We start from the raw sequence: 23891 nt of genomic DNA, 5'->3' as shown, positions 1-23891 counted from the left end.
TGCACCCTTTATGGCTTTACATTGATAAAGTCACGTTCTCTAATTCAGTTACGATGCATTATAAATGGATATGATGTTGTTCCTAGGTGTTTATAACAAGCTTCACTTAACAGTGCTCTCTAACTCATAGGTGTTTGAACCTTGACCCAGGTACGGTGACATGTTCTACATTGTGCTCCTCCTCTCCCTCAGCGGATGAAGGGGAAACCTCTCCCATAATGGAGGTGCTGGGTTCAGCGGTCAAAGGAACCCTGGTGAAGTACTGGATCCTGTTCTGCTGCTACATGTTCTTTGTGGTCAGCTTCTCTGGGAAGGTGATGGTCTACAAGATCCTCTACATCATGCTGTTCCTCTTCTGTGTCGTCCTCTACCAGGTGGGCCTCATATATATGACTCCTGGATAGTGTTGTAGTGTATGTCAGTGGTGGTGTGTATGCTGCACATGATATACAATGTACAATACAACTTTACTGTCCATGTTCCAGGGAACAATGGATATTACTTAACTCCTCCAGATTGCACACAACTCAGGGTGGCCGGTAGGCTAGCAGTTAAGAGCATTGGGCCCGTAACCGAAAGGTCGAATCCCTGAGCCGACAGGTGATAAATCCGCCGATGTGCCCTTGAGCAAGGAAGTTAACCCCAGTTGCTCCTGTACGTCGCTCTGGATAAAAGTGTGCGCTAAAATGTAAACGGTAAACCACACATACGAGACGCTATAAACAGTCGGATGTTTTTCAGAAGGGACGGAGAAAAAAAAAAGTACTCTGTGAGAGATAAGATTGCGTCAAGTAAAAATAATAGTGGCTGTGGAATAGTTTCGTTCAATAGCTATATTAGTGGGTTTACCAAAAGATGAATCAGACTCTGACTATGTAAATATCTTATCACTGACCTCACTATTGGTATGACACATTTACCGCCCGGCCTTGCAGCCAAGACCTCAACAACAGCCAAAGGCTCTAAACTCTTATCAATAGAGCTTCCGTTATGAATATTGATCCTACCTCGTAAACACAGACACAAAACATTTCTGCTGCCATTTTCCTGGTTTCCCTCCCCATCTTGTATTTCCGCTGACCTTTTAGCGCTGACCACTTACAGCTGCCTAATGGCCTAGCTACTACCTCACAGCACACATACTGTAAGAAAGCCAATATGAACCTGATGTTTATCAATGCTAGCAGCACTGCTGTTTCACATACTGTCTGACTGACGGGAAATAAAAAGCAATTGAGTAAAAGATGTAGGTATTCTTATGTAAATAAACGTTGAATTTGAAATTAATATTTCAAGACACTGATGATAGATGGGCTCCCGAGTGGCGCAGCGGTCTAAGGCACTGCATCTCAGTGCTTGAGGCGTCACTACAGACACCCTGGTTCGAATCCAGGCTGTATCACAACCGGCTGTGATTGGGAGTCCCATAGGGCGGCGCACAATTGGCCCAGTGTCGTCCGGGTTCGGCCGGTGTAGGCTGTCATTGTAAATCAGAATTTGTTCTGACCTGACTTGCCTAGCTAAATAAAGGTTAAATAAAAATAGATGGGTGTGAAAAGGCAACTTGTTTTGTGGTCGCCTGTTGTCATATGAAATTTGTCTAGTAACCGAGGGAAATCAGAGGGTACGGTTGATCTTTATAAAATAAGGTATTTTACTGTTAATATTGCTCGCTATGATCATTGGTATACCTATGATTATTGCTATACCAAAAATCCTGGGGAGCAATATTAACAGTAAAATATGTTGTTTTATAAAGATCAACTAACCTTCTGATTTCCCTCGGTTACTAGACAAATTTCATAATGATTTGACCTGATTAGCATCATGGCATCTATGTTACCGTTCCTCAGATCCGTTGTGACGTGTGGAGGCGAGTGCTGAAGTACTTCTGGGCGGTGGTGGTGGGCTACTCCATGGTGGTCCTGATTGCCATCTACATGTACCAGTTCAAGACCATTTCTGGCCTGTTCAGACAGATCATGGGCATGTCTGAGGAAGGGTGAGTGGTAATGGTGGCACTGTGGCCAACCCTGTACATTCACAACGCTGCTTATGCCTCCATATTGTTGTAGTCATCCCAAGACTTTGATGTACTACATTGTTAATTGATTCATTGATTCATTCATTGGCGCAAAATTACTCATCTTGTACCCTGTGTCTAGAAGTCTCCCTGATGGTCCATGGCTAAGGAACATTTGTGATTCACAGTGTCTTTGCATACTGTTACTGAGTTATTCTTATACAGATGTAGTAGGATCTTAATTTTATCACTATTTTGTTGCTGCGATTTTTCCTGCACTGCAGGAACTGCAAACTTGTAGTGTATTTTAGTTTTAAAAAGGCTTCTTTTAAGTTTGTCAGACTTGAAATTGAAAGAAAAATGTATCAACCCCTACAGAAAGTGTCCACATAATCCACATAATAATTCACATTTGCTGCTATAGCAAACTGGCTCAAATTAAGATCCTATATCTGTTCGCTCAGTGCTGTCCCTGTCCCGCTCTGTCCTCTAGTCTGCGTGATCTCGGGTTGGAGCAATATGATACTGTGGAGCTGTTTGCTCGGATCCTCCTCCCTGCAACCTTCCTATTGGCCTGCATCCTGCAGCTTCACTACTTCAACCAGGACTTCCTGGATCTCACCAACCTGGACAACGTACCTGTCCACCATGGACCAACCAGGTGGGACAGCTTACCTGATCGCAACCACTGGGATAATGTGCTTTATATCAGGGAGGAGGGAAATATTAGTCCATTGAAGTGTTTCTTTCATGTCAACTGGTATTTTTAGAGACATATATTTTCTTAATAAAAAAAATATGTACAATGGCGGTGGAGGCTGCTGAGGGGAGGACTGCTCATAGTAATGTCTGGAACGGTATCAAACCGCTCCAGCCATTAGCATGAGACCGTCCTCCCCAATTAAGTCACCACCAACCTCCTGTGCTGCAGAGAGATATTGAACATTTTGATCTGATTGGTCCCCCAAATCAATGGTTTAATACTTGCTGGGGTGTTCTTTCCTATTTTGGGGGGAAAAATAAGCTGTCTGTCATTCTCCACCCATCTCTATGTTGTTGTGTCTCATCCATTCTGTCCATCTCTTCACCCAGAGAGGAGGAGCTGAGGAACTCAGTCAATGTGATAGCTGACATGTAAGAGTTGTATTTTTGTCTCCTTGAATGGCATGCTTCACACAGTGGATTGCTCAGAGTTTGAGTCATCTTAAACAACCTTAGTTAGGCAAAATCAAAGTAAGGAGTGTACAAATATGTTAATCTCATGTTATAACATGTTGGCGTTATTATACAGAGAAAGCAGCACCATTTGACAGTGCAGATATATAATTTAAATCCATCAGTCCGTCATTAATTCTGAGTAATTTAAAATAAATATTTTTCAGATAATTTCATGTAATACATTTTTTACCACTGTAAGTGCAAGGTTTAACTGATGTTTATTCTTCCTCAGAATTAAAGAAAACATTGAAAAGTTACAGAAACGGTACACTCTTAATACACTTTCTTCCTGTACATGGATGAAAAAAGACAATGTATGGCATCATATATAATGTTATTATACAGTATAATGTATTAAAATGACTAAATCCATGATGGACTTGCCTACCCTCGTTCTGCTAGGATGGCGAAGGAGCAGAGTGAGCAGACGAGTGGGGAGTCAGAACGTGTGGGGAGTCAGGACACGTTGGAGAATGATGGACTGTCTGCCTCATCAGAGAAACCTGAGGAGGAGCAAGAGGGGACAGGTGTGTGCCACTGAGACTCTGAGATTCAGATTCTAATTTACTGTACGAAAAGTACAGTTTTAACAGCACAAAGACAGTACAAGCAAATATGCCACATAAACAAAAGTCTGTCAAATCTAGCACAGCATTTCAGATCTTACATCTGACCTTGAGTCTGATGTCCTTTTTGTGTCCGTCAGTTCCCCCAGAGGAGCGTCTGACCCAGTGGGGGTTGATAGTGGACCGGGCCAGCCTGCTGCTGTTCCAGGCTCTGGCTATCTTCCAGCGGGCTCAGGAGATGGGCTGGAGGCTGCTGGAGGTTCACAGCCTCAAGATTGTTTCCACTGGCATCATCTGGGTGTCCCTACAAGAGGTCAGATGTCTTTATGTGACCCTTGAACTCCACATTCTCATTGTACCTTGACCCCATTTATAGTACCTTCTATATTGTATTTACTGCATTTACACTGCCCTGATTTTACCACCTAATATGTTATGCAGTGTAGGATGTCTGCACAAAACATTTGTTTTCTTTCTTTTTTCTTTGTGCCCCAGGTGTCCCTGATGAACTTCATGTTCCTGGTTCTGTGGACCTTCGCCCTGCCCTTCCCCCGGCTCCGCCCCATCGCCTCCAGTGTGTCCTCGGTCTGGGCCTGTGTCATGGTGGTGTGTAAGATGCTGTACCAGCTCAAGGTCATCAAACCTTTGGAGTACTCCTCCAACTGCACTGCTGTGAGTTCACTTACCACTGGCATGCGAAACACTGACCAAATATTCACTAATTATTCCACAGGCATAGCAATATATACTCAGTAATGGTTGGCTCCCAAGGGGATTATGTCATTGTTTAGATACAATGGACTGTGTGTCAACTGGTATTTTTATGCTTGCGTATGTGTGACTATCTATGTTTACAGTAGTATGTGTCTCTGTGTGTCAGAGCCTTGTGTCAGCTAATGGGACAGGGCTGGAGGGGAACATGGCAGAGCTGCTGAGGAGGTCTGTGCTGTATGTGAAGCCTGTTGACCCAGCCATATGGTGTGGAGCACTGCGCAAGTGTGAAGACAGGATCCTGCCCTGTCTCAGCGTAAGACAAGCTTCTTACTCAGTGTCCGTGGTTATTTAGTAATATCGACGTCATTTGTCAATCCTGCCATGCACTGTATAACCATGAAATTAATTGAAAGAGAGATTTTGAGATATATGCATATTAATAGCAGATTAATGCATATTGGTAAATACGGCACATATAAATGAATATCCTCTCTATTATTAGCATGGTAGCTTCATTGATCTGTGGTTCTATAGTTCAGTAGTCTGAGTGTTCTTTGGTTGTGTTTGTCTTTGACGTCAGAACCACCTGATGGTGCTGGGGCTGCTGGTGTTTGAGGTGACGGTCTCTAGACACCAGCTCTACTACCGCCTTCACAACAACCTCAAGGTCCCCACCTTCAGCATTATCTTCCAGGGCATCACACGCCAGCACCTGGACCATGGCATCCTGCCCTGCATCAAATACTTCATCAACTACTTCTTCTACAAATTTGGCCTGGAGGTACAGTAGCTCCAACCGATTCTTGGGGCTCCAATAGCCTCTTTTACTGTTGACTTCCATTTCAGATTTGTAATTTGAAATACAGTTTCTGAAGTTATCTATAGTTGTCTTTGCTGTTAATCTGTATGTTTTCATTTTTGTAGTATCATCATGTCACGGTGGTTGTATAGCTCTTTGAGATGGTCCTCCTGTCCCTCAGGTGTGCTTTGTGGTGGCGGTGAATGTGATTGGCCAGCGGATGGATTTCTACTCGCTGCTGCACTCCTGTGCTCTGATGGCCGTTCTGTCACGACGACGCAGGAAGGCCATGGGGGAAGTGTGGCCTAAGTACTGCTGCTTCACTGCAAGCCTCATGGTGCTGCAGTACCTGCTCTGTATCGGCATCCCTCCCGCTCTCTGTGTCGGTAAGTAGAGATATCTGGAGATAACCCAGTAAGCAAAATGCTAAATGACGCTGACAAAATGATGCTGACATCACATGTATTTCAGGTGCTGAAGGAAGGTTAGAACATGTATTTTCCAGACGTCGAAAATACGTATTTTCCGGATGTCGAAAATAAGTCGCAAATGGATGTTGACAAGATGTCTTTTCAGGTGTCTTTTCAGGACATCGAAAATAAGTATTTTCCGGACGTCAAAGAGACATCTTATGGGGAGGTTGAAAGTATAAATTACAGACGTTGAAAATCTGTATTTCCGGTCATTGATTCTATGGACAAATTTCACCTGCACATACATTCTCAATGACGTAAGCATTATATCACAATTATATAGGAAAGAGGAACCAACTGAAGAACGCAACAGAATATTGATTATTGCTCCCATCTGTCACATGTACTTATGTTAGCTTTTAAAAAAGCTTTAAAACTGGCAGCGTTGATGTTGAAATTAGTCTAATTAACAGAATAAACCAACACACCACTTCATCTACAGTAACATTCTAGGAACGGTTACAGATTATTTTATTTACTTGCTATGACTGTGAGTTGTTGTTGTTGTTTAACTACCTTAGTTGAATGCACTGACTGTCAGTCACTCTGTATAACAGCATCTACTGAATGACCAACATGTAAATGTAAAGACAAACACTTGCAAAGCATGCTGAGTATTATTCTAATGACCACTGCCCCCAAACAAGTACAAATTTGGTCAGTGCAGAGCAGATCCTATTCTGAATGAATCATAGACGTCTTGGCTATATTTCACAAGTTTTAACATCACCCCTGGAGGTGATTACTGAGAACTCAACGAGCGGATTTGAGCCACAGCATTTTATAGCAAAGTCCATCCTCCTGGATGTTCATGACAAACAACAGATGTATAGAATGGGTCACAAGGTTAAGATTTGTGTGAAAGATACTAATAATTCACAGCAGACAGTATCTCATTGTGTAGAGACCAAGGTCTGGCCCAGGGGTAATCTCTCCCTGGTACCATATAGAACAGAAACATTAACTCATGCTCTGGAATGTGGTATCCCCAAAGACATCGTAAATCTCCTGTCAGTGTTATCTCGCGGAGGCCCACTTTCAGTTCACACAGTCACAATAGAGTAATAAGAACCCTCTATTCTGTTGCATAAAACAACCATTTGATGCAATGAAAGTATTATAACATAATCTTGCAATTACATAGGCCTTACACCAGAATAACTTTCAAGGGCCAGTATCTAAAACGTGACTTAGGGTAGGAGTGTTGATCTAGGATCTGTTCATACAATCTTATTCATTATGATCTAAAAGACTAAACTTATCCTAGATCAGCATTCCTACTCTGAAACTCCTTATGGAACAAAAATATAAACGTAACACGCAACAATTTCGAAGATTTTAAAGAGTAATAGTTCATATAACGAAATCAGTCAATTTAAATAAATTCATTAGGCCCTACTCTATGGATTTCACATGACTGGGAATACATACATGCATCTGTTGGTTACAGATACCTTCAAAAAAAGGTAGGGGTGTGAATCAGAAAACCAGTCAGTATCTGGTGTGACCACCATTTGCCTCATCTCCTTCACATTGAGTTGATCAGGCTGTTGATTGTGGCCTGTGGAATGTTGTCCCACTCCTCTTCACTGGCTGTGCGAAGTTGCTGGATATTGGCTTGAACTGAAACATGCTGTCGTACACATCGATCCAGAGCATCCCAAACATAATCAATGGGTGACATGTCAGGTGAGTATGCAGGCCATGATAGAACTGGGACATTTTCAGCTTCCAGGAATTGTGTATGGGTCACATGGGGCCATGAATTATCATGTTGAAACATGAGGTGATGGCGGTGGATGAATGGCACAACAATGGGCCTCAGGAACTCGTCACCATGGGGCATTCAAATTGGCATCGATAAAATGCAACTGTGTTTGTTGTCCGTAGTTTATGCCTGCCCATATCATAATCCCACCGCCACCATGGGGCACTCTGTTCACAAAGTTGACATCAACAAACTGCTCGCCCACACAACGCCATACTGGTCTGTGGTTGTGAGGCCGGTTGGATGTACTACCAAATTCTCTAAAACGACATTGGAGGCGGCTAATGGTAGATAAATTAACATGAAATTATCTGGTAACATCTCTGGTGGACATTCCTGCAGTCAGCACGCCAATTGCCCGCACCCTCAAAGCTTGAGACATTTGTGGCGTTGTGTCGTATGACAAAACTGCACATTTTAGTGGCCTTTTATTTCCCCAAGTACAAGGTGCACCTGTGTAATGATCCTGCCGTTTAATCAGCATCTTGATATGCCACACATGTCAGGTGGATGGATTATCTTGGCAAAAGAGAAATGCTCACTAACAGGGATGCAAATAAATGTGTGCCCAACATTTTAGAGAAATAAGCTTTTTGTGCTTATGGAACATTTCTGTGATCTTTTATTTCATCTCATGAAACATTGGACCAACACTTTACATGTTGCGTTTATATTTTTGTCCAGCGTAACTTCTCAATCTTCTCTTCTCTCTGTCAGATTATCCATGGAGGACCTCCAGTCAGGCTTTGACCTCCAACCTCATCAAGTGGCTTTACCTGCCTGACTTTGCCATGCGTCCCGCCCCTTCCTTCATCCTCTGTGAGTCTCTTTGTGTTCATCCCAGCCATTTCCAAATTCACAAATTGTGGGGAAATCTCGCATTGGCATTCATTCTTGATTTACGTGAAAGTATGAATTACATGCATATCTCAAGGATTCAGGCCATTGTCTACTATATATAGTGTGTACTGTAAATCCCTTCATACACCATCAATCTGTAACTCCTACATAAGTGAACAAGGCAGCCATTTTGTTTTGCTGTGTGTCCAGACGACCACCTCCTGCTGCTGTGCTCCACGCTGCAGTGGCAGGTGTTTGAGGAGGAGAACCGGGCCGCCGTGCGCCTCATGGCAGGGGAGAACGTAGAGATCAGCCGCAGCCTGGACCCGCGTTCCTTCAACCAGTACATTCCCGTCAACAACTTCCTCCAATGCAGGTCAGAGGGCTCCCTTCCCTAAAAAGCGTGGGCTTTAGACAACTGCTTTGTCGTTTTCGTGAAACGTGAAACGTGGCCTGATTAGGAAAACTTTGAATTTTCAACTAGGGTTTTTTTTCCAGTCAGGTCTGGACCTACTCATATAGTTATATGGATATGTCTGTGTCTCTCCTTACCTCAGGTCCTACCTGGACATCGTCAAGGTTTTTGTGTTCAGCTACTTCTTCTGGCTAGTGCTGTGCCTCATCTTCATCACAGGCACCACCCGCATTAACATCTTCTGCCTCGGCTACCTGCTAGCCTGCTTCTACTTCATGCTGTTTGGGGGAAGCCTGCTAATGAAGCCCGTACGAAACATCCTCAGGCTCTGGGACTGCCTCATCGGATACACTTGCTTCGTCATTGGCATGAAGAACCTGCTATCTGTATGTTAGCTAACTAATTACTAATTGCCTAGGCTAGCCTATCCTCGTTGCTGAAAGTGTTTTTTCATTCATATACTGTATTATGCATAGCGTACGATAGATTATGCTAATAACCCAGTCGATTTTAATCACTCGTCAATGCTAACTGCCTGTTCTGTGTTAGTGCTTCACTAACTTCCCAAACTCACTGTCTCAAGTCCAGTCTTCTCTCCCCTCTGTGCTATCTGACTTGCTGTATGTGTGTCCACAGCTTGGCTCGTGTGCTTATCTGGACAGCCTGTTGAAGAATGGCTGCTGGCTCATTCAGGCCTTCAGCATGGTCTGTACAGTCAAAGGCTATGATGTCTGTAAGTGTGACTGATAATACCGATTAACACACTGTGTGTGTGTGTGTGTGTGTGTGTGTGTGTGTGTGTGTGTGTGTGTGTGTGTGTGTGTGTTGTGTTTGTGGTGTGTGTGTGTGTGTGTGTATGTGTGTGTGTCATCTCAGTTGTGTGTATATATGTGTGTGTGTGTTCCCAGCTGCTCCTGATGATGAGTGTGAGCTGCCGGAGGGGGAGGCGGGCATTGTGTGGGATGCGATCTGCTTCACCGTGCTCTTGGCTCAGAGAAGGGTTTTCCTCAGCTACTACTTCCTGTATGTGGTGTCTGACCTCAGGGCCTCCAAGATCCTGGCCTCCAGGTTAATAATAACAATCATCATCATTTAGTGTCTGACCACTTCCCTATCAATGATTTTAGAATACTTTGGTACTATTGGAAAAAGTCATGTTTATCTATGGAATGGTACCCACTGAAAGTAGGACTTCATAGGTTGTTTGTCCCCTCATATTTCAAGGGGTGCTGAGCTCTTTGAAGCCAAGGTGAAGAAACTGGTTGCTGCCAGACTGGAGATGGAGAGGAAGTCTGTGGCGACGCTGAAGAAGCAGTAAGACTTATGCCACAGCAGTTTGTTTGTTCTCATTTAGTTTTCAGTCTAATGGGGATGCTATTGTCGCATTGTTTGAATTCACTGTGTTGATTCCTTCCTCTAGGATGGAGAAGATCAAATCCAAACATAAGAGTAAGCCTGGCCAGGGAGACGCAGCAACGCCCCCTGCTGATATCGTGCCAAAGGGTGAGCCTCATGGGGCTAGCTAGTGGAAGTTGTCCTTAACCACTGACGGAGGGTCAGTTCTTAAACGTATACTCTTTGACCGGATCTTTGTATTTCCTCCAACTAGAGTTGGTGCTCAAATTGCTTTACATCATTTTAAGGTGGTGGGAGACTCAACTCATCATGATCATTATTCTTGTCATTCTCACTGAATGAACGGATACATTTATGATGTCGGGATGAATGGGTGAATATGTTTTCCAGGTGAGAGTGAGAAGGCTGTGAACGATCAGGGGAAATGGTGGAAACCATGGGTATCACGGCCTGGCGGTAAGTGTTCCATAAATCTAACTAACATGATTCCGATTTGGTCAGTTACAGAAAGAACCTTGAATGGTGAAATGGGATGGATATGGCTTGAAAAGATTAACAACGTGCTTGATTCCACCTTATTCGATCGGGTGCTGAATCCTCGTGTACATAATGGGATATGGTTTAATTTCATCTCATTATAAATACTCACTTTTTGATTCAAGTAATCAAAACCATTTATATACTGCAACAGTATAAAGTAGGATGCATAAGTAGGAGTTTGTCTTTGTTGTCTGACACTTCTGTCGTTTCCCCTCAGTTGAGAACAACTGTGGCTACCATCTTTTTGAGAGTGACAGTGAAGAGGAAGAGGAGGAAGTCCAGGAAAAGAAAGAGGAAGAGGCTCCACTAAAGAAGAAATCTGCTTTTCAGGCGAGGGCCATAAAAGACAAACTATAAAGACAAGTAAAATAGTATTTGTGGATGTTGTTGAATGTGATGTCAAACTGTGTGCCTCCTTTCTCCACAGATAGCCTATGAGGCATGGGCCACAAGCTCCAAAGCAGCCCTGGATTTGCACAAAAAAGAAGAGAACAAGATGAAAAATGAGGAGAAGAGGAGGGCAAAGAGAGAGCTGCAAAGACAGCAAGGTGAGAGGGGCTCGTTTGTATGGGGCTGTTTGCATAATGTTGTCATAGAGACAGAATAAGTCATGTATTATTTTGTGTCGTTGTCTGATCCAAGGCATTGAGAGAGCCGAGTCTCAGGAGTTGGACGAGTTGGAGGTGGAAGAGAGCGATGAAGAGGAGGAGAAAGGTAAACATTCCACCTCCACAGACCCTTCATGGATATACAGTAGACTAACTAAGTCCTTGCACTGCTTCTAACTTGATAGGTTTCTAACGACTCTCTCCTCTCACAGAAAATATATTTCAGAGGATCATCTACTCACTCAAGTTTTTATGGGTGTTTATCCTGTCCCTTTTGGATGACGTCACTGAGGGCCTTAACTCTTTCTGCAAAGATAACCAGGACATCACCAAAGTGCTGCGCTTTGAGAGGGCTCTTCTAGGCCAGCAACAGAAAAAGGTGTATGAAACATTCATCCACTCTAACTCTCCAAGATGCTTTTTGTGTATTGCAGGGGATACTTCATTTGACTTCACTCAATTGAACTCTGTTTTAATGATGTCCTGCCTGCAGTGATGATACAAATAAAAGACTATATTTTCCCCTGTTCCTTCTACAGGGGAAAGAAGTGTCACAGGAGAGCGTGACGCGCTTCTATGAGAACTGGATGTCTAGGCAGAACACTCTGGCCTCGCTGGAAGACCAAGATGACATAGTTCTCCCCATCTCCTCCCCACCACTTGTACCCTCATCACCGCGAGGTTACTCAAAGCTGAAACACGGCCATTCCAAAATCTCCTGGGGTAGCAGCTTGTCCAGGTCTGCATTGATGTAACACCTATAGTCATGATTAGTGAATTCATTTCTATTCCGTACGTACGTAGACTGCATGTGTTATACAGAACGGATTACTTTTGAATTAATTATGAAGTAGTATTTTCTATTATTATGTTATTCCGCATCATAACCTCTATATGGAGGATTTATAAATGGCCTCGTAAGACCAGGATGGTCACCATGTTTCCCTGTCGTCATGTCTTAGCTGCGTGACGGATGAGACCCTGCTGGGGTCTCGACAGCCCACTCTGGATGAGCTGGATGATCCTCCTCTACTCCAGCCAACTGCCGAGCAACTCAGACGGAAACTACTGAAAACTGCCAACCTGGACCTTGGCTCATTTGACAGCGAAGTCCCTCCACCAAGGTGATGTTTTTGTTGTTGTTTATTTATTAAGAACCCCATTAGCCGACGCCAATGGCGACAGCTAGTCTAACTGTGGTCCAACACATAAAGAAAAAATCATTACAGACAAAATAATTTACAATTTATCTACATTTAAAAGCATTAACATGTCGCGTGTGTGTGCATCTATCAGTCACACATACATGTCAGTACATACACACAACAAGTAGGTCACATGGGGGAGAGGCGTTGTGCCGTGAAGTGTTGCTTTATTTGTTTTTTTAAACCAGGTTTGCTGTTCTCTTGTGCTATATAAGATGTAAGGGAGTTCCATGCACTCATGGCTCTGTATAATACTGTACGTTTCCTTGAATTTGTTCTGGACCCGGGGACTGTGAAAAGACCCCTGGTGGCATGTCTGGTGGGGTAAGTGCGTGTGTCAGTGCTGTGTGTAAGTTAACTATGCAAACAACTAGCAATTTCCAACACATGAATGTTTCTTATAAAAACAAGACGTGACATAGTTAGTCTTTCCTCAACTCTTAGCCAAGAGAGACTGGCATGCATAGTTTTAATACAATGAAGAGTAAAAGGTGCCACTCTGTTCTGGGCCAACTGCAGCTTTACTAGATCTTTCTTTACAGCACTTGACCATATGACTCGACAATAATCAAGATAAGATAAAACTAGAGCCTGCAGGACTTGATTTGTGGAGTGTGGTGCCAAAAAAGCAGAGCATCTCTTTATTATGGACAGACCTCTCCCCATCTTTACAACCATTGAATCTATATGTTTTGACCATGACAGTTTACAATCTAAGGTAACACCAAGTAATTTAGTCTCCTCAACTTATTCAACAGCCACACCATTCATTACCAGATTCAGCTGAGGTCTAGAACTTAGAGCATTGTATTTGGTACAAATCTTCCCCCAAGTTTTAGAGATGTTCAGGACCTGTTTATTACTGGCCATCTATTCCAAAAACAGACTGCAACTCTTTAAGGGGTTTCAGTGACTTCATTAGTGTCATGTCTACTCCCACTCCTACTCTCTAGCGCTCGTTGTCGCCAGTTGTCGAATCATTACGCACACCTGCGCCTCATGACACTCACCTGGAGTCCCTGTACTTGCTTCCTGACTCCCAGTGTACACGTTGCAATTAGCTGTGGTTGCTGATGCGTATGTGGTTGAATCATCAGCATACATGGACACACATGCTTTGTTTAATGCCAGAGGCAGGTCATTTGTAAAAATAGAAAAGAGTAAAGGGCCTAGAGAGCTGCCCTGTGGTACACCACACTTTAAATGTTTGACATTAGAGAAGCTTCCATTAAAGAAAACCCTCGGTGTTCTATTAGATAGGTCCGAATCCACGATATGGCAGCGGTTGAATAGCCATAACACATACGTTTTCTCAACAACAGGTTATGGTCAATAATATCAAAGGCTGCGCTGAAATTTAACAGTACAGCTCCCACAATCTTCTTATTATCAATTTCTTTCAACCAATTGTCAGTCATTTGTGTCAGTGCAGTACATGTTGAGTGCCCTTCTTTATAAGCATGGTGAAAGTATGTTGTTAATTTGTTTACAGAGAAATAGTATTGTATTTGGTCATACACAATTTTTTCCAATAGTTTACTAAGAGCTGGCAGCAAGCTTATAGGTCTGCTGTTAGAACCAGTAAAGGCTGCTTTACCACTCATGGGTAACGGAATTACTTTGGCTTCCCTCCAGGCCTGAGGACAAAGACTTTCCTCTAGGCTCAGATTAAAGATATAACATATAGGAGTGGCTATAGAGTCAGCTGCCATCTTCAATAACTTTCTATCTAAGTTGTCAATGCCAGGAGGTTAGTCATTATTGATCGATAATAATACTTTTTTCACCTCTCCCAGACAAACAATTTTCAACTTGCAATGCTTTTTTTTCATTATTCGTTTTTTTATACATGAGAACGATGGCTGACTGTTCGTTGTTTGCATTTCTAAGTGCATCTAAGTGCCTTAGACCGCTGTGCCACTTAGGTGCCAGTTAAATAATCATTAAAGTAATTGGCAACATCGAATGGTTTTGTGATGAATAAGCCATCTTTCTGCCCATCATTTCATTTAAAGTACTGCAAAGTTTTTTTCCCATCATTCTTTAGCATTGATCTTGGCTTCATAATACAGGTTCTTCTTCTTTTTGTTGAGTTTAGTAACATAATTACTCAACTTGCTATAAGTCAGCCAGTCAGATGTGCTGCCAGACTTATTAGCCACTCCTTTTGCCATCTCTTTCAACCATACAGTTTTTAAATTCCTCATCAACCCATGGAGCCTTAACAGTTCTAACAGGATATAGCCACTATATTGTGATCACTGCATCCAATGGGTACAGACACAGCTTTAGAACAAAGTTCTACAGTATTAGCAAACTGTTATCAATACATGTGGATGATATTGTTCCTGTAGTGTTTGTAAACACCCTGGTAGTTGATTAATAACCTAAACCAGATTACAGACTCTGGTTACAGTGATAAGCTTCCTCTTGAGCAGACAGCTTGATGAAAACCAGTCAATATTCAGGTTCCCAAGAAAGTAGACCTCTCTGTTTACATCACATACACTATCAAGCATTTCACACATATTATTTAGATACTGACTGTTAGCACTTGGTGGCCTATAGCAACACCCCAAAAGAAAAGGCTTTAGATGTGCCAAGTGAACCTGCAACCACAATACCTTAATAACACTTGACATAAGATCTTCTCTAAGCATGACAGGGATATGGTTCTGAATATATACAGCAACAACTCCCCCATAAGTACTCCTGTCTTTCTATAGATGTTATATCCTTGTATTGCTACTACTGTGTCATCAAATGAATTATCTAAGTGGTGACTTCACTTATGGTTTTCTCTACTCTGTATACCAGACTTACTGTATATATTGTTTCATATCTACTCACTCTCTATACACCTTTATAAACTCTTCTATCTTAATAATGTCTTTGACTCCATCTTATTACTTCATATAATTACACTTTTTTCAGCAGCCACGATGATACTGCTCCTGATAAGGAGGACAGTGAAGGAGAGGATGCACGCAGAAAGGAGGGGGAGTATACAGCGGAGGAGGAGTATAGAATGGAGGAGGAGGAATGGAGGGAGGAAGAAGAGGAAGAGAGGGAACAAGCTGTGATGTTTTCAGGATTTATCTCCCTGGACTATCTGGAGTGTGATGAGAAGTGTGAAGATTTCCCAGACTCCCCCCGGCCTCTGAGTGAGACCAGGAACCTCACGGCTAGTGAGCTGCTGCTCAACAAGTCAGTCATGGGAGATTGGGACTTTGTGGTTTTTCTGGTTACAATTGTGGTATAGTCAAGTGGACCCATTCAGTTGTGTCACATTACCTCGTAGTAAATTAAAGTTGAGTATCACACATTTAATTTACACTTCAGGATACTCACATACTGCTTTTGCCCTCTGTTGCAGCATGTTTGATAACGAGGAAATTGAAGAGTCTGATAAGTTTTTCCAGTCTCTCCCGAGGCACCTGAGACTGGTGTTTGCCCTGTACAACACCATGGTGTCGAAGTCAGAGATGCTGTGCTACTTCGTGATCATCCTGAACCACATGGTGTCTGCCTCCCTGCTCAGCCTGATCCTGCCCATCCTTATCTTCCTCTGGGCCATGCTGTCTGTGCCACGCCCAACCAAGCGCTTCTGGATGACTGCCATCATCTACACAGAGGTACGCACAGCAGGCACCCCCAACGGAGTGATATGTTGATTGGCTGGTTAGTTGGTTGATTGGTTAGATGGAGGGTTGATTGATGATTCCTATCTCTTCCAGCTGATTGTGGTGGTCAAGTATTTTTTCCAGTTTGGCTTTTTCCCCTGGACTACCTCGGTCTACCGAGGCATCAATGCAGATCGGCCCTTTGCTCTGCCCAACATCATTGGGGTAGAGAAGAAATATGGCTATGTTCTCTTTGACTTGATTCAAATGCTGGCTCTGTTCTTCCATCGCTCCATTCTGAAGGTACTGACGGGAATGGTGGTTTCTGTGTTACATCATATAGAATATACGAAAGCACAACTTCTCAATACTTTCTTCTTCTCCCCGTAGTGCCACGGTCTTTGGGATAACAAAGAGGTGGAGATGCCGGACTTCTTCAAGAAGTTAAAGAAGAAGACGGAGAAGATTAAGACGAGTGGAGGAGAAAAAAAAGGGGACGAGCCGAAGCAAAGACTGCCCTGCCTCCCTCTCCCGGCCTCGACTGCGTCCTTGTTTTGCAGATGTGGAAAAGCCAACTCCACTGAGACAAACGGTACATACATTCAGCAGCATAAGCATAGTGCTGAAAACATCTCATTTGTTTGAAAGCGTATTGAAGTTGAAATGGGGTGTTGCCTGGACAGATGTGAAACGTTACTCAACCTGAATATACGAACGTCTCTTGATGTGGATGGGATATTGTTGCAGGTGATATGCGGCTCACAAAGCGCCACTCCAAGAAGAAGAGGCACCACAATAAAGTTCCCCTGACCAGGAAGGAGAGCATCAAAAAGCTGATTAGAGAAAGGATGCTGGAGGCTAAAGCTGCTATCATTGAAGTGTGAGCATTTAGTGCACTATCATGTACTGATATGTATTGTAGGTGTGTTCTGTTACTTTAATTACACATCCCCATGATAAATGGCAGTTTAAAAACAAGTCCAGGAGGCAGCACTTTTGACTGGACATGAATGCATCTTTAAGTACTGATTTTTGGTTTAAAAATGAACAAATATTTTCAGCCATGGTTGTCTTTTGTCTTCGCAGTGCCCTGCATATATACCTACCCATCAGGCAGTTCTTCTATGACATAATTCACCCAGAGTGCAGCCCAGTGTGTGACGTCTACGCTCTCATGTTTCTGATTGACGTGGTCAACTTCATTGTCATCATATTTGGATACTGGGCGTTTGGGGTAAGTGCCTGTTTGAGTCAAAATTGTATTTGGAGAGCTATTAGGCCTATTTGTTTCTAGTGGATCTGTTTCACTGTTTTCCTTTTGTGTCGGAACAGAAACACAGTGCTGGTGTTGACATCACAGATGCTCTTGGGGAGGACCAGGTCCCATCGGCCTTCCTGGTCATGCTGCTCATCCAGTTTGGCACCATGATAGTGGACCGCGCTCTGTACCTCCGCAAAACCCTAATGGGAAAATGTGTCTTCCAAGTGGTGCTGGTGTTTGGTATCCACTTTTGGATGTTTTTCATACTCCCTGGGGTGACTGAGAGGTCAGAGTTCACGTTTACTATAGTGTAAATAAAACATGTAATTATAAAAAAGGAGCTGCTTATTTACCTTTTTCACGGTCATTCTCTTGTGTTCTAGGAGGTTCAACATGAACCAGGTGGCACAGTTGTGGTACTTTGTGAAGTGCATCTACTTTGGCCTCTCGGCCTACCAGATCAAGTGTGGCTACCCAAATGGTGTGCTGGGAAACTTCCTGACCAAGAACTACAACTACCTCAACCTATTCCTTTTTCAAGGGTACAGTCGATGCTCTATGATAGATAAGCAAAGGCGAGATGAAAAGCCATCCACTTCCTTGTAAGGGTTTTAGATAATCCCATAATACCAGTGCATTGGGTTGTTCATGTCTCCTCCTCAGGTTCCGCCTGGTTCCGTTCCTCATAGAGCTGCGTGCCGTGATGGACTGGGTCTGGACCGACACCACCCTCAGCCTGGGCAGCTGGATCTGTGTCGAGGACATTTATGCCAACATCTTCATACTCAAGTGCTGGAGGGAGTCGGAGAAGGTAACTGGGAAGCCGAACTGCCAATAGGCTGGTAGGAGTTGACAGTTCCCAACTCATCTCTGTAGAGAGTATATCAGATTGATAGTCGATGGTGAATCACTGTAGAATTGAAGGGGTTTGTCTGTCTTCGTGTTTGTTTGATGTCTATGAACACACAATTCTTGTGTCAAGAACAATTGTGTTAAACTTGAACTGATTTGAAATTGTGTTGAACTATGAATTTGTACAGAAATACCCACACATCCCAGGGCAGAAGAAGAAAATGGTGGTGAAGTATGGAATGGGTGGCTTCATCATATTCTTCCTCATCAGCGTCATCTGGTTCCCCCTCCTCTTCATGTCATTGGTCAAGTCAGTGGCTGGAGTGACCAATCAGCCTCTAGATGTCTCTATTCAGCTCAGCATAGCAGGATATGAGGTTTGCGATGGCCCCATCAGCTCACAATCGCTGTTTTATGTAACGTTTTTTCTTCTTCTGTGAAACTGTTAGTGCTGGTGTTTTCTGTGTGTGTTTCTCACAGCCACTGTTCACAATGAGTGCCCAGGAGCAGAACCTGGTGCCATACTCAGTTGCAGGCCTCAACCGGCTCAACAACCTCTATGCCACTCACCCAGTAAGAGTGTTCTCCATCTACAAGTTGCAAGTTTGAGGTGCTGTGGAATCGACCCTAAGGATAAGGACCTCTGACGTACTCCTCTCTCTCTCTTTTTACCTCTGTCTCATTCTCTCAGTCAGCTATGCAGTTCCTTGGGAACTACATGGCCGAGGACATTGTCATTGCAAAGATCAAGAGTGATGCCAGTCTGCTGTGGAGCATCAGCCCTGCCAGCCGTGACGCTATGATCCATGAACTCAGCAACTCCACCCATATCTACATCACCTTGCGATGGGTACTACTCAGGTACATGCAGTGTAGCAGGACCAGCAACTAACAAGGGTTGGATAGGGCTCTGGGTTGGTTATACGTGAACAGGGTGCAACACTGTTGAGGCTCAAGGACCGGATCTTTGACTTTTTGACTGCCAAGACCGTATGATTAGTGCCATAAACATACGCCAAATGATACAGCCATAAACAACTAGACGTAACCAGTGAGTGATAGTGGTTGTGATTTCACTCTGTGAGTGTACATGTGCCCCTCCTCCCCAGGAATGCGTCTCTGTCGATGAACGTGGAGACCGTGGGGGAACACACTGTGAAGTATGAGGACCGGGCCCTGAGGGATCAGATAGTTCAGATGCTTAAAGGGACACGCAGTGACTCTGTGTGAGTCTCAATCATCACAGCACTCTCACTATATCATCAAATGTTATTGGAGTTCACAACCACAGTCAACATTACATAACATCAATAACATAACCTTAACTCTGAAAGCTAGATGTAAAGGAACTTATTACATTCAGAATAACCCCAACTATAAAAGAGTTGATCACAACGGTTATTATATATTGGTGTTGATATGCTCAATTCAATCTCTCTGATAGGATCATTGAGTCTCTCCTGCCCAAGTTCCTCAAGGGTTCCGGAGGACCTGTGTCCAAGATGGCCACCCGTCTGAAAGTAGGTTAGTGACCCTCTATCCAACCTTCATACTGTATAGAACACTCAACTTTGGACCTCTTATGGTAAGAGTTCAATACCACTGGTATAGAACATCAACATAACAAATGCAGATGCTTATATTACTATGGGATCTTAAAAATGTCATGGTCTCTGCTTCTCGTTTTATTCAAATCTTCCCTGTTCCATCTGTAACACCACAGAACACTCGGATCGGCCTGAGGACCTGCAGACTTTTGCTTTCTTCTGGCCCCTGTCCATCAAACTACAGCGCGCAGAAGACAATGGAAGTGCAGAGGGGGGTCAGTGGTGGATTGTGGAGCAATGCACTCCTGGACAGGGGCACGTCCAGAGCAGCTGCCACAAGCTTGAGATAGTGGTGTTCAACGACAAAGTCAGTCCCCCCAGCCTGGATGCTCTTGCAGGACAGGGGTAGGTTAAAAAACAAAACCCTCGCAATGCTGCCCCAGGAGCTATTTACATTTTGATAGGACTCTCCTTTTAACTTGTTGATTTGTTCTCACTGCTAAATAAAGTCTCTTTCTGCCCTTTTCCATGGAATCCTATATGCTAATGTTGCTTGTCTGGCCTCGACCTTCAACCTGATTCCACCTTGCTACGGCAGAATCGTGGGCCTGTACATGTCTGTGGTGCTGGTCGTCGGGAAGTTTGTCAGGGAATTCTTCAACGGGATATCCCGCTCCATTATGTTTGAGGAGCTGCCGTGTGTGGATCGAGTGTTGAAGCTCTGCACGGACATCTTTGTTGTGCGAGAGACTGGCGAGATGGAGCTGGAGGAAACACTGTTTGAGAAGCTCATCTTCCTGTATCGCTCACCGGAGACCATGATCAAGATTACCAGAGAGAAGAGCGACTAGAGAGCATGATGACATTTGTTATGAAGAGGACGATTTGGCTTTTGGTTCTTATCTGGGGTGTATTCATCACGCCGATTCTGTTGCAAAATGTTTGCAACAGAAACCGTTCATTCAAAACAGAAAGTTTCAAGACAAATTCAGGTAGGTCCCTCCCTGTTTCGTTTAAGAACCAAACAGCTTCCATTGCAAGATGTAATGAATACACCCCTGGAGTTGCACTTTTGATTGTAAAATGCATGCATTTTTCAGTGACTTATGATTTTACGACCATAGGCCAATCAGAAGTGTTCCTAATGTTAAACAATTTAATTTAAGTTTAGTTGCAACATCATAGATACAAATGTCTTGTATAATGCTGATAGAAATACATTATGTAGAACAGACCTGCTTCTCTCTCAACATTCTGTAACTTTACACACTGAACACGACCCTGTTTCGCTCCACTGAAAAGCTAATCTAAAAGTATTCATTCTCATTTCACACTGTAGTTCATGTACAGCATTTAATTCAATAAATAAAATATTTGAACTACAAGGCCAAGTTCAGAGCTTTTAGCCTACTTTTACATGTGTTCACTTTTTATGAGCCACTCACAGTTAATGTTGCCAGGTAAGGCATGAGTTTATCAATCTAGCAGACAATTATTTTTAGATGGGAGTTTTATTTCATTTTCTTAATTACAAATTAAAGGGGAAAAATCCATTCTGTTAAGTCTTCCCGTCTCTCGACAAATCTAGATGTAACCCGTGCGTTGTCATCCATCACAAAGATATGTTGGCCGGGACAGTGACAGATCCTCTTGGCCCCGAAGAACATCCATTACATGATGACGTACTCAGATCCTGCAAGATAAAGCGTGTCAAGTTAAACTGATCTTAGAAACTATGAACTAGTGATGGTAGCTAGCTATTTGTTGAGAACTGCAGATTATCAGAGTAATGACCATAGACAATCTGATATAGAGCTGATATTGTCCCACTATGGGCGTTAAGGTGTGTTGATAATCTGCAGTTCTGTAGTGTTCTATGTCTATGGTAATGACAAATACCTGACATGCTTACTTGGCAGCTGCAGTAAGTACAAAAAAAAATGTATCAGGTGTGATAGCAAGAGCAGATGAGGCAATATAGTGTGATGGTTAGTGGGTGGTAGATGAATTGAAGTCCAGCATCTCCACCTCTTATCCCAAATACTGTAGTGATTCATGATTTGTCTTTTCAACACTTACATGCTACAGCCTTTGGTACGTAGACTTTGACGCTGGACTCGGCAACCTTCAGTGCCTCGACTTTGAACTGGGGTTTCAGTGCCGCACGGACTGCACTTGCGCAGATCGCAGAGAAGCGAATGTAGCTGCAGAGGACACAGATAATCACACTTTAGCCAACAGGCTGAGGCTAGCATCTGAATTATACTTAATTCATTGTCATGTGTTCTTAAACCACGACGATACGTATAACAAAAAGAGTGGTACCACACTAATTAAGACAATTGATATAACTCACGGGAAACACGTTAGGAAGCTTGTCAAGTTCATTGAACGTGTTAGCATTCCGGCTAGCTGGATAGTCATATCCATCACACCAGAGCTCTCAAGCAAATATGCAATTTAGTAACTACATAATTTAAGTGCATCACCGTACAATCAGAATACAAGCAAAATGTAATATTGTAAAAAAATGTAATATTACCTAAGGCCAGCTTGTCTCCAGTATGCAACCATTTTTCCAGCGATGTTTCGTTCAAGGACAACTCAGAAATGTGCGTGATGACGTCATTATCGTTGACCCGTATTCTTCCTTGGAATTTGGTTGGCGGATCGCATCCAAATTGTAAGTGCATACACCGCCACCTACTGTACTGGTGTGTGATGCCATTCACGGCCTACCTACATTAAATTATTGTATTTTTTATTTAAACGTTATTTAACTAGGCAAGTCAGTTAAAAACAAACTTCCTACAAACTTCCGACTTCAACTGTATGTATTAAAATTATACACTTCAACAGTGTTTACCACTACTGCCCTATCAATGGTGGCAGGTAGCCTAGTGGTTAGAGTGTTAGACATGTAACTGAAAGGTTACAAAATAGAATCCCTGAGCTGACAAGGTAAAAAGCTGTCGTTCGACCCCTGAACAAGGCACTGTTCCTAGGCTGTTATTGAAAATAAGAATTTGTTCTTAACTGACTTGCCTAGTTAAATAAAAAAAATGATTACACATTGTAACTATGCAATAGACTAGAAACATGATTTAAGTAAAGGCTGATTTGTAATTCATATATACAGAATAAAAAACAGTACATCCTGCCAGCATGCACCACAAGTGTACTGAATGATGTGTGGAAGAGAGTGAGGAACGAGATGGGTGTAACAATCCAGGCTATTTGCTCTGAGACAGGCATAATAATGTAACGAAGCGAGAAGTTTTCTAGCCCGAAGTCCAGCATGCTATTGACTGTGCCCAAATGTGACCCAATTATGGTTGGGGCCAATTGTGGCTAAAAACACTTCATCAACTGGAATCTTTAACATGTGGAAAGGGGAAGAGGTATGATTATTAGTTTTAGCAGGATGGGCTATTAGCTGAACTATAGACTATTCAGCCTTTACTAAAGAAATGTCTAATAGCTGAGCTAGGTGTGAACCACCCCTCCCCAAATTGAGCTAGGTGTGAACCCCCCCCTCCCCAACTTGCAACAAATCATTTGTATCTATCTTTCCACATCTACCTACACACTTATCTACCTACACACGGTTAATGTTCTGAGAGAAAAAAAATATATATATACAGTTGAAGTCGGAAGTTTACATACACTTAGGTTGCAGTCATTAAAACTCGTTTTTCAACCACTCCACAAATTTCTTGTTAACAAACTATAGTTTTGGCAAGTCGGTTACGACATCTACTTTGTGCATGACACAAGTCATTTTTCCAACAATTGTTTACAGACAGATTATTTCACTTATAATTCACTGTATCACAATTCCAGTGGGTCAGAAGTTTACATACACTAAGTTGACTGTGCCTTTAAACAGCTTGGAAAATTCCAGCAAATTATGTCATGGCTTTAGAAGCTTCTGATAGGCTAATTGACATAATTTTTGTCAATTGGAGGTGTACCTGTGGATATATTTCAAGGCCTACCTTCAAACTCAGTGCCTCTTTGCTTGACATCATGGGAAAATCAAAAGAAATCAGCCAAGACCTCAGAAAAAAATTGTAGACCTCC

At 42.9% G+C, this 23891-nt stretch overlaps 1 protein-coding gene across 1 annotated transcript in view; it reads left to right on the top strand.

The window, feature by feature from the left end:
- Positions 1–21472, top strand: part of LOC111966892 (piezo-type mechanosensitive ion channel component 2-like) — a 30961-nt gene extending 9489 nt beyond the window's left edge. The window contains exons 14-54 of the mRNA XM_070444618.1: positions 193–374; positions 1854–2002; positions 2517–2684; positions 3116–3157; positions 3474–3506; positions 3644–3768; positions 3948–4120; positions 4303–4479; positions 4688–4834; positions 5102–5302; positions 5502–5706; positions 8279–8380; positions 8612–8777; positions 8959–9202; positions 9453–9549; positions 9725–9884; positions 10041–10130; positions 10237–10319; positions 10563–10628; positions 10930–11042; positions 11140–11260; positions 11355–11426; positions 11533–11699; positions 11860–12059; positions 12283–12444; positions 15460–15732; positions 15902–16160; positions 16263–16451; positions 16539–16740; positions 16896–17028; positions 17235–17382; positions 17481–17695; positions 17793–17951; positions 18073–18220; positions 18450–18638; positions 18742–18834; positions 18953–19122; positions 19371–19487; positions 19706–19785; positions 19985–20213; positions 20407–21472. Of these exons, the coding sequence (XP_070300719.1) occupies positions 193–374; positions 1854–2002; positions 2517–2684; positions 3116–3157; positions 3474–3506; positions 3644–3768; positions 3948–4120; positions 4303–4479; positions 4688–4834; positions 5102–5302; positions 5502–5706; positions 8279–8380; positions 8612–8777; positions 8959–9202; positions 9453–9549; positions 9725–9884; positions 10041–10130; positions 10237–10319; positions 10563–10628; positions 10930–11042; positions 11140–11260; positions 11355–11426; positions 11533–11699; positions 11860–12059; positions 12283–12444; positions 15460–15732; positions 15902–16160; positions 16263–16451; positions 16539–16740; positions 16896–17028; positions 17235–17382; positions 17481–17695; positions 17793–17951; positions 18073–18220; positions 18450–18638; positions 18742–18834; positions 18953–19122; positions 19371–19487; positions 19706–19785; positions 19985–20213; positions 20407–20659 (6302 nt within the window). The 3' untranslated portion in view covers positions 20660–21472. The remainder of the gene's footprint in view (positions 1–192; positions 375–1853; positions 2003–2516; positions 2685–3115; positions 3158–3473; positions 3507–3643; positions 3769–3947; positions 4121–4302; positions 4480–4687; positions 4835–5101; positions 5303–5501; positions 5707–8278; positions 8381–8611; positions 8778–8958; positions 9203–9452; positions 9550–9724; positions 9885–10040; positions 10131–10236; positions 10320–10562; positions 10629–10929; positions 11043–11139; positions 11261–11354; positions 11427–11532; positions 11700–11859; positions 12060–12282; positions 12445–15459; positions 15733–15901; positions 16161–16262; positions 16452–16538; positions 16741–16895; positions 17029–17234; positions 17383–17480; positions 17696–17792; positions 17952–18072; positions 18221–18449; positions 18639–18741; positions 18835–18952; positions 19123–19370; positions 19488–19705; positions 19786–19984; positions 20214–20406) is intronic.
- The last annotated feature ends 2419 nt before the right edge of the window (positions 21473–23891 follow it).

This window comes from Salvelinus sp. IW2-2015, linkage group LG7 (assembly GCF_002910315.2).
Source record: "Salvelinus sp. IW2-2015 linkage group LG7, ASM291031v2, whole genome shotgun sequence".
Lineage (NCBI taxonomy): Eukaryota > Metazoa > Chordata > Actinopteri > Salmoniformes > Salmonidae > Salvelinus > Salvelinus sp. IW2-2015.
The sequence above is the reverse complement of the archived record's forward strand: the minus strand, read 5'-3'. Positions and strand labels throughout refer to the sequence as shown.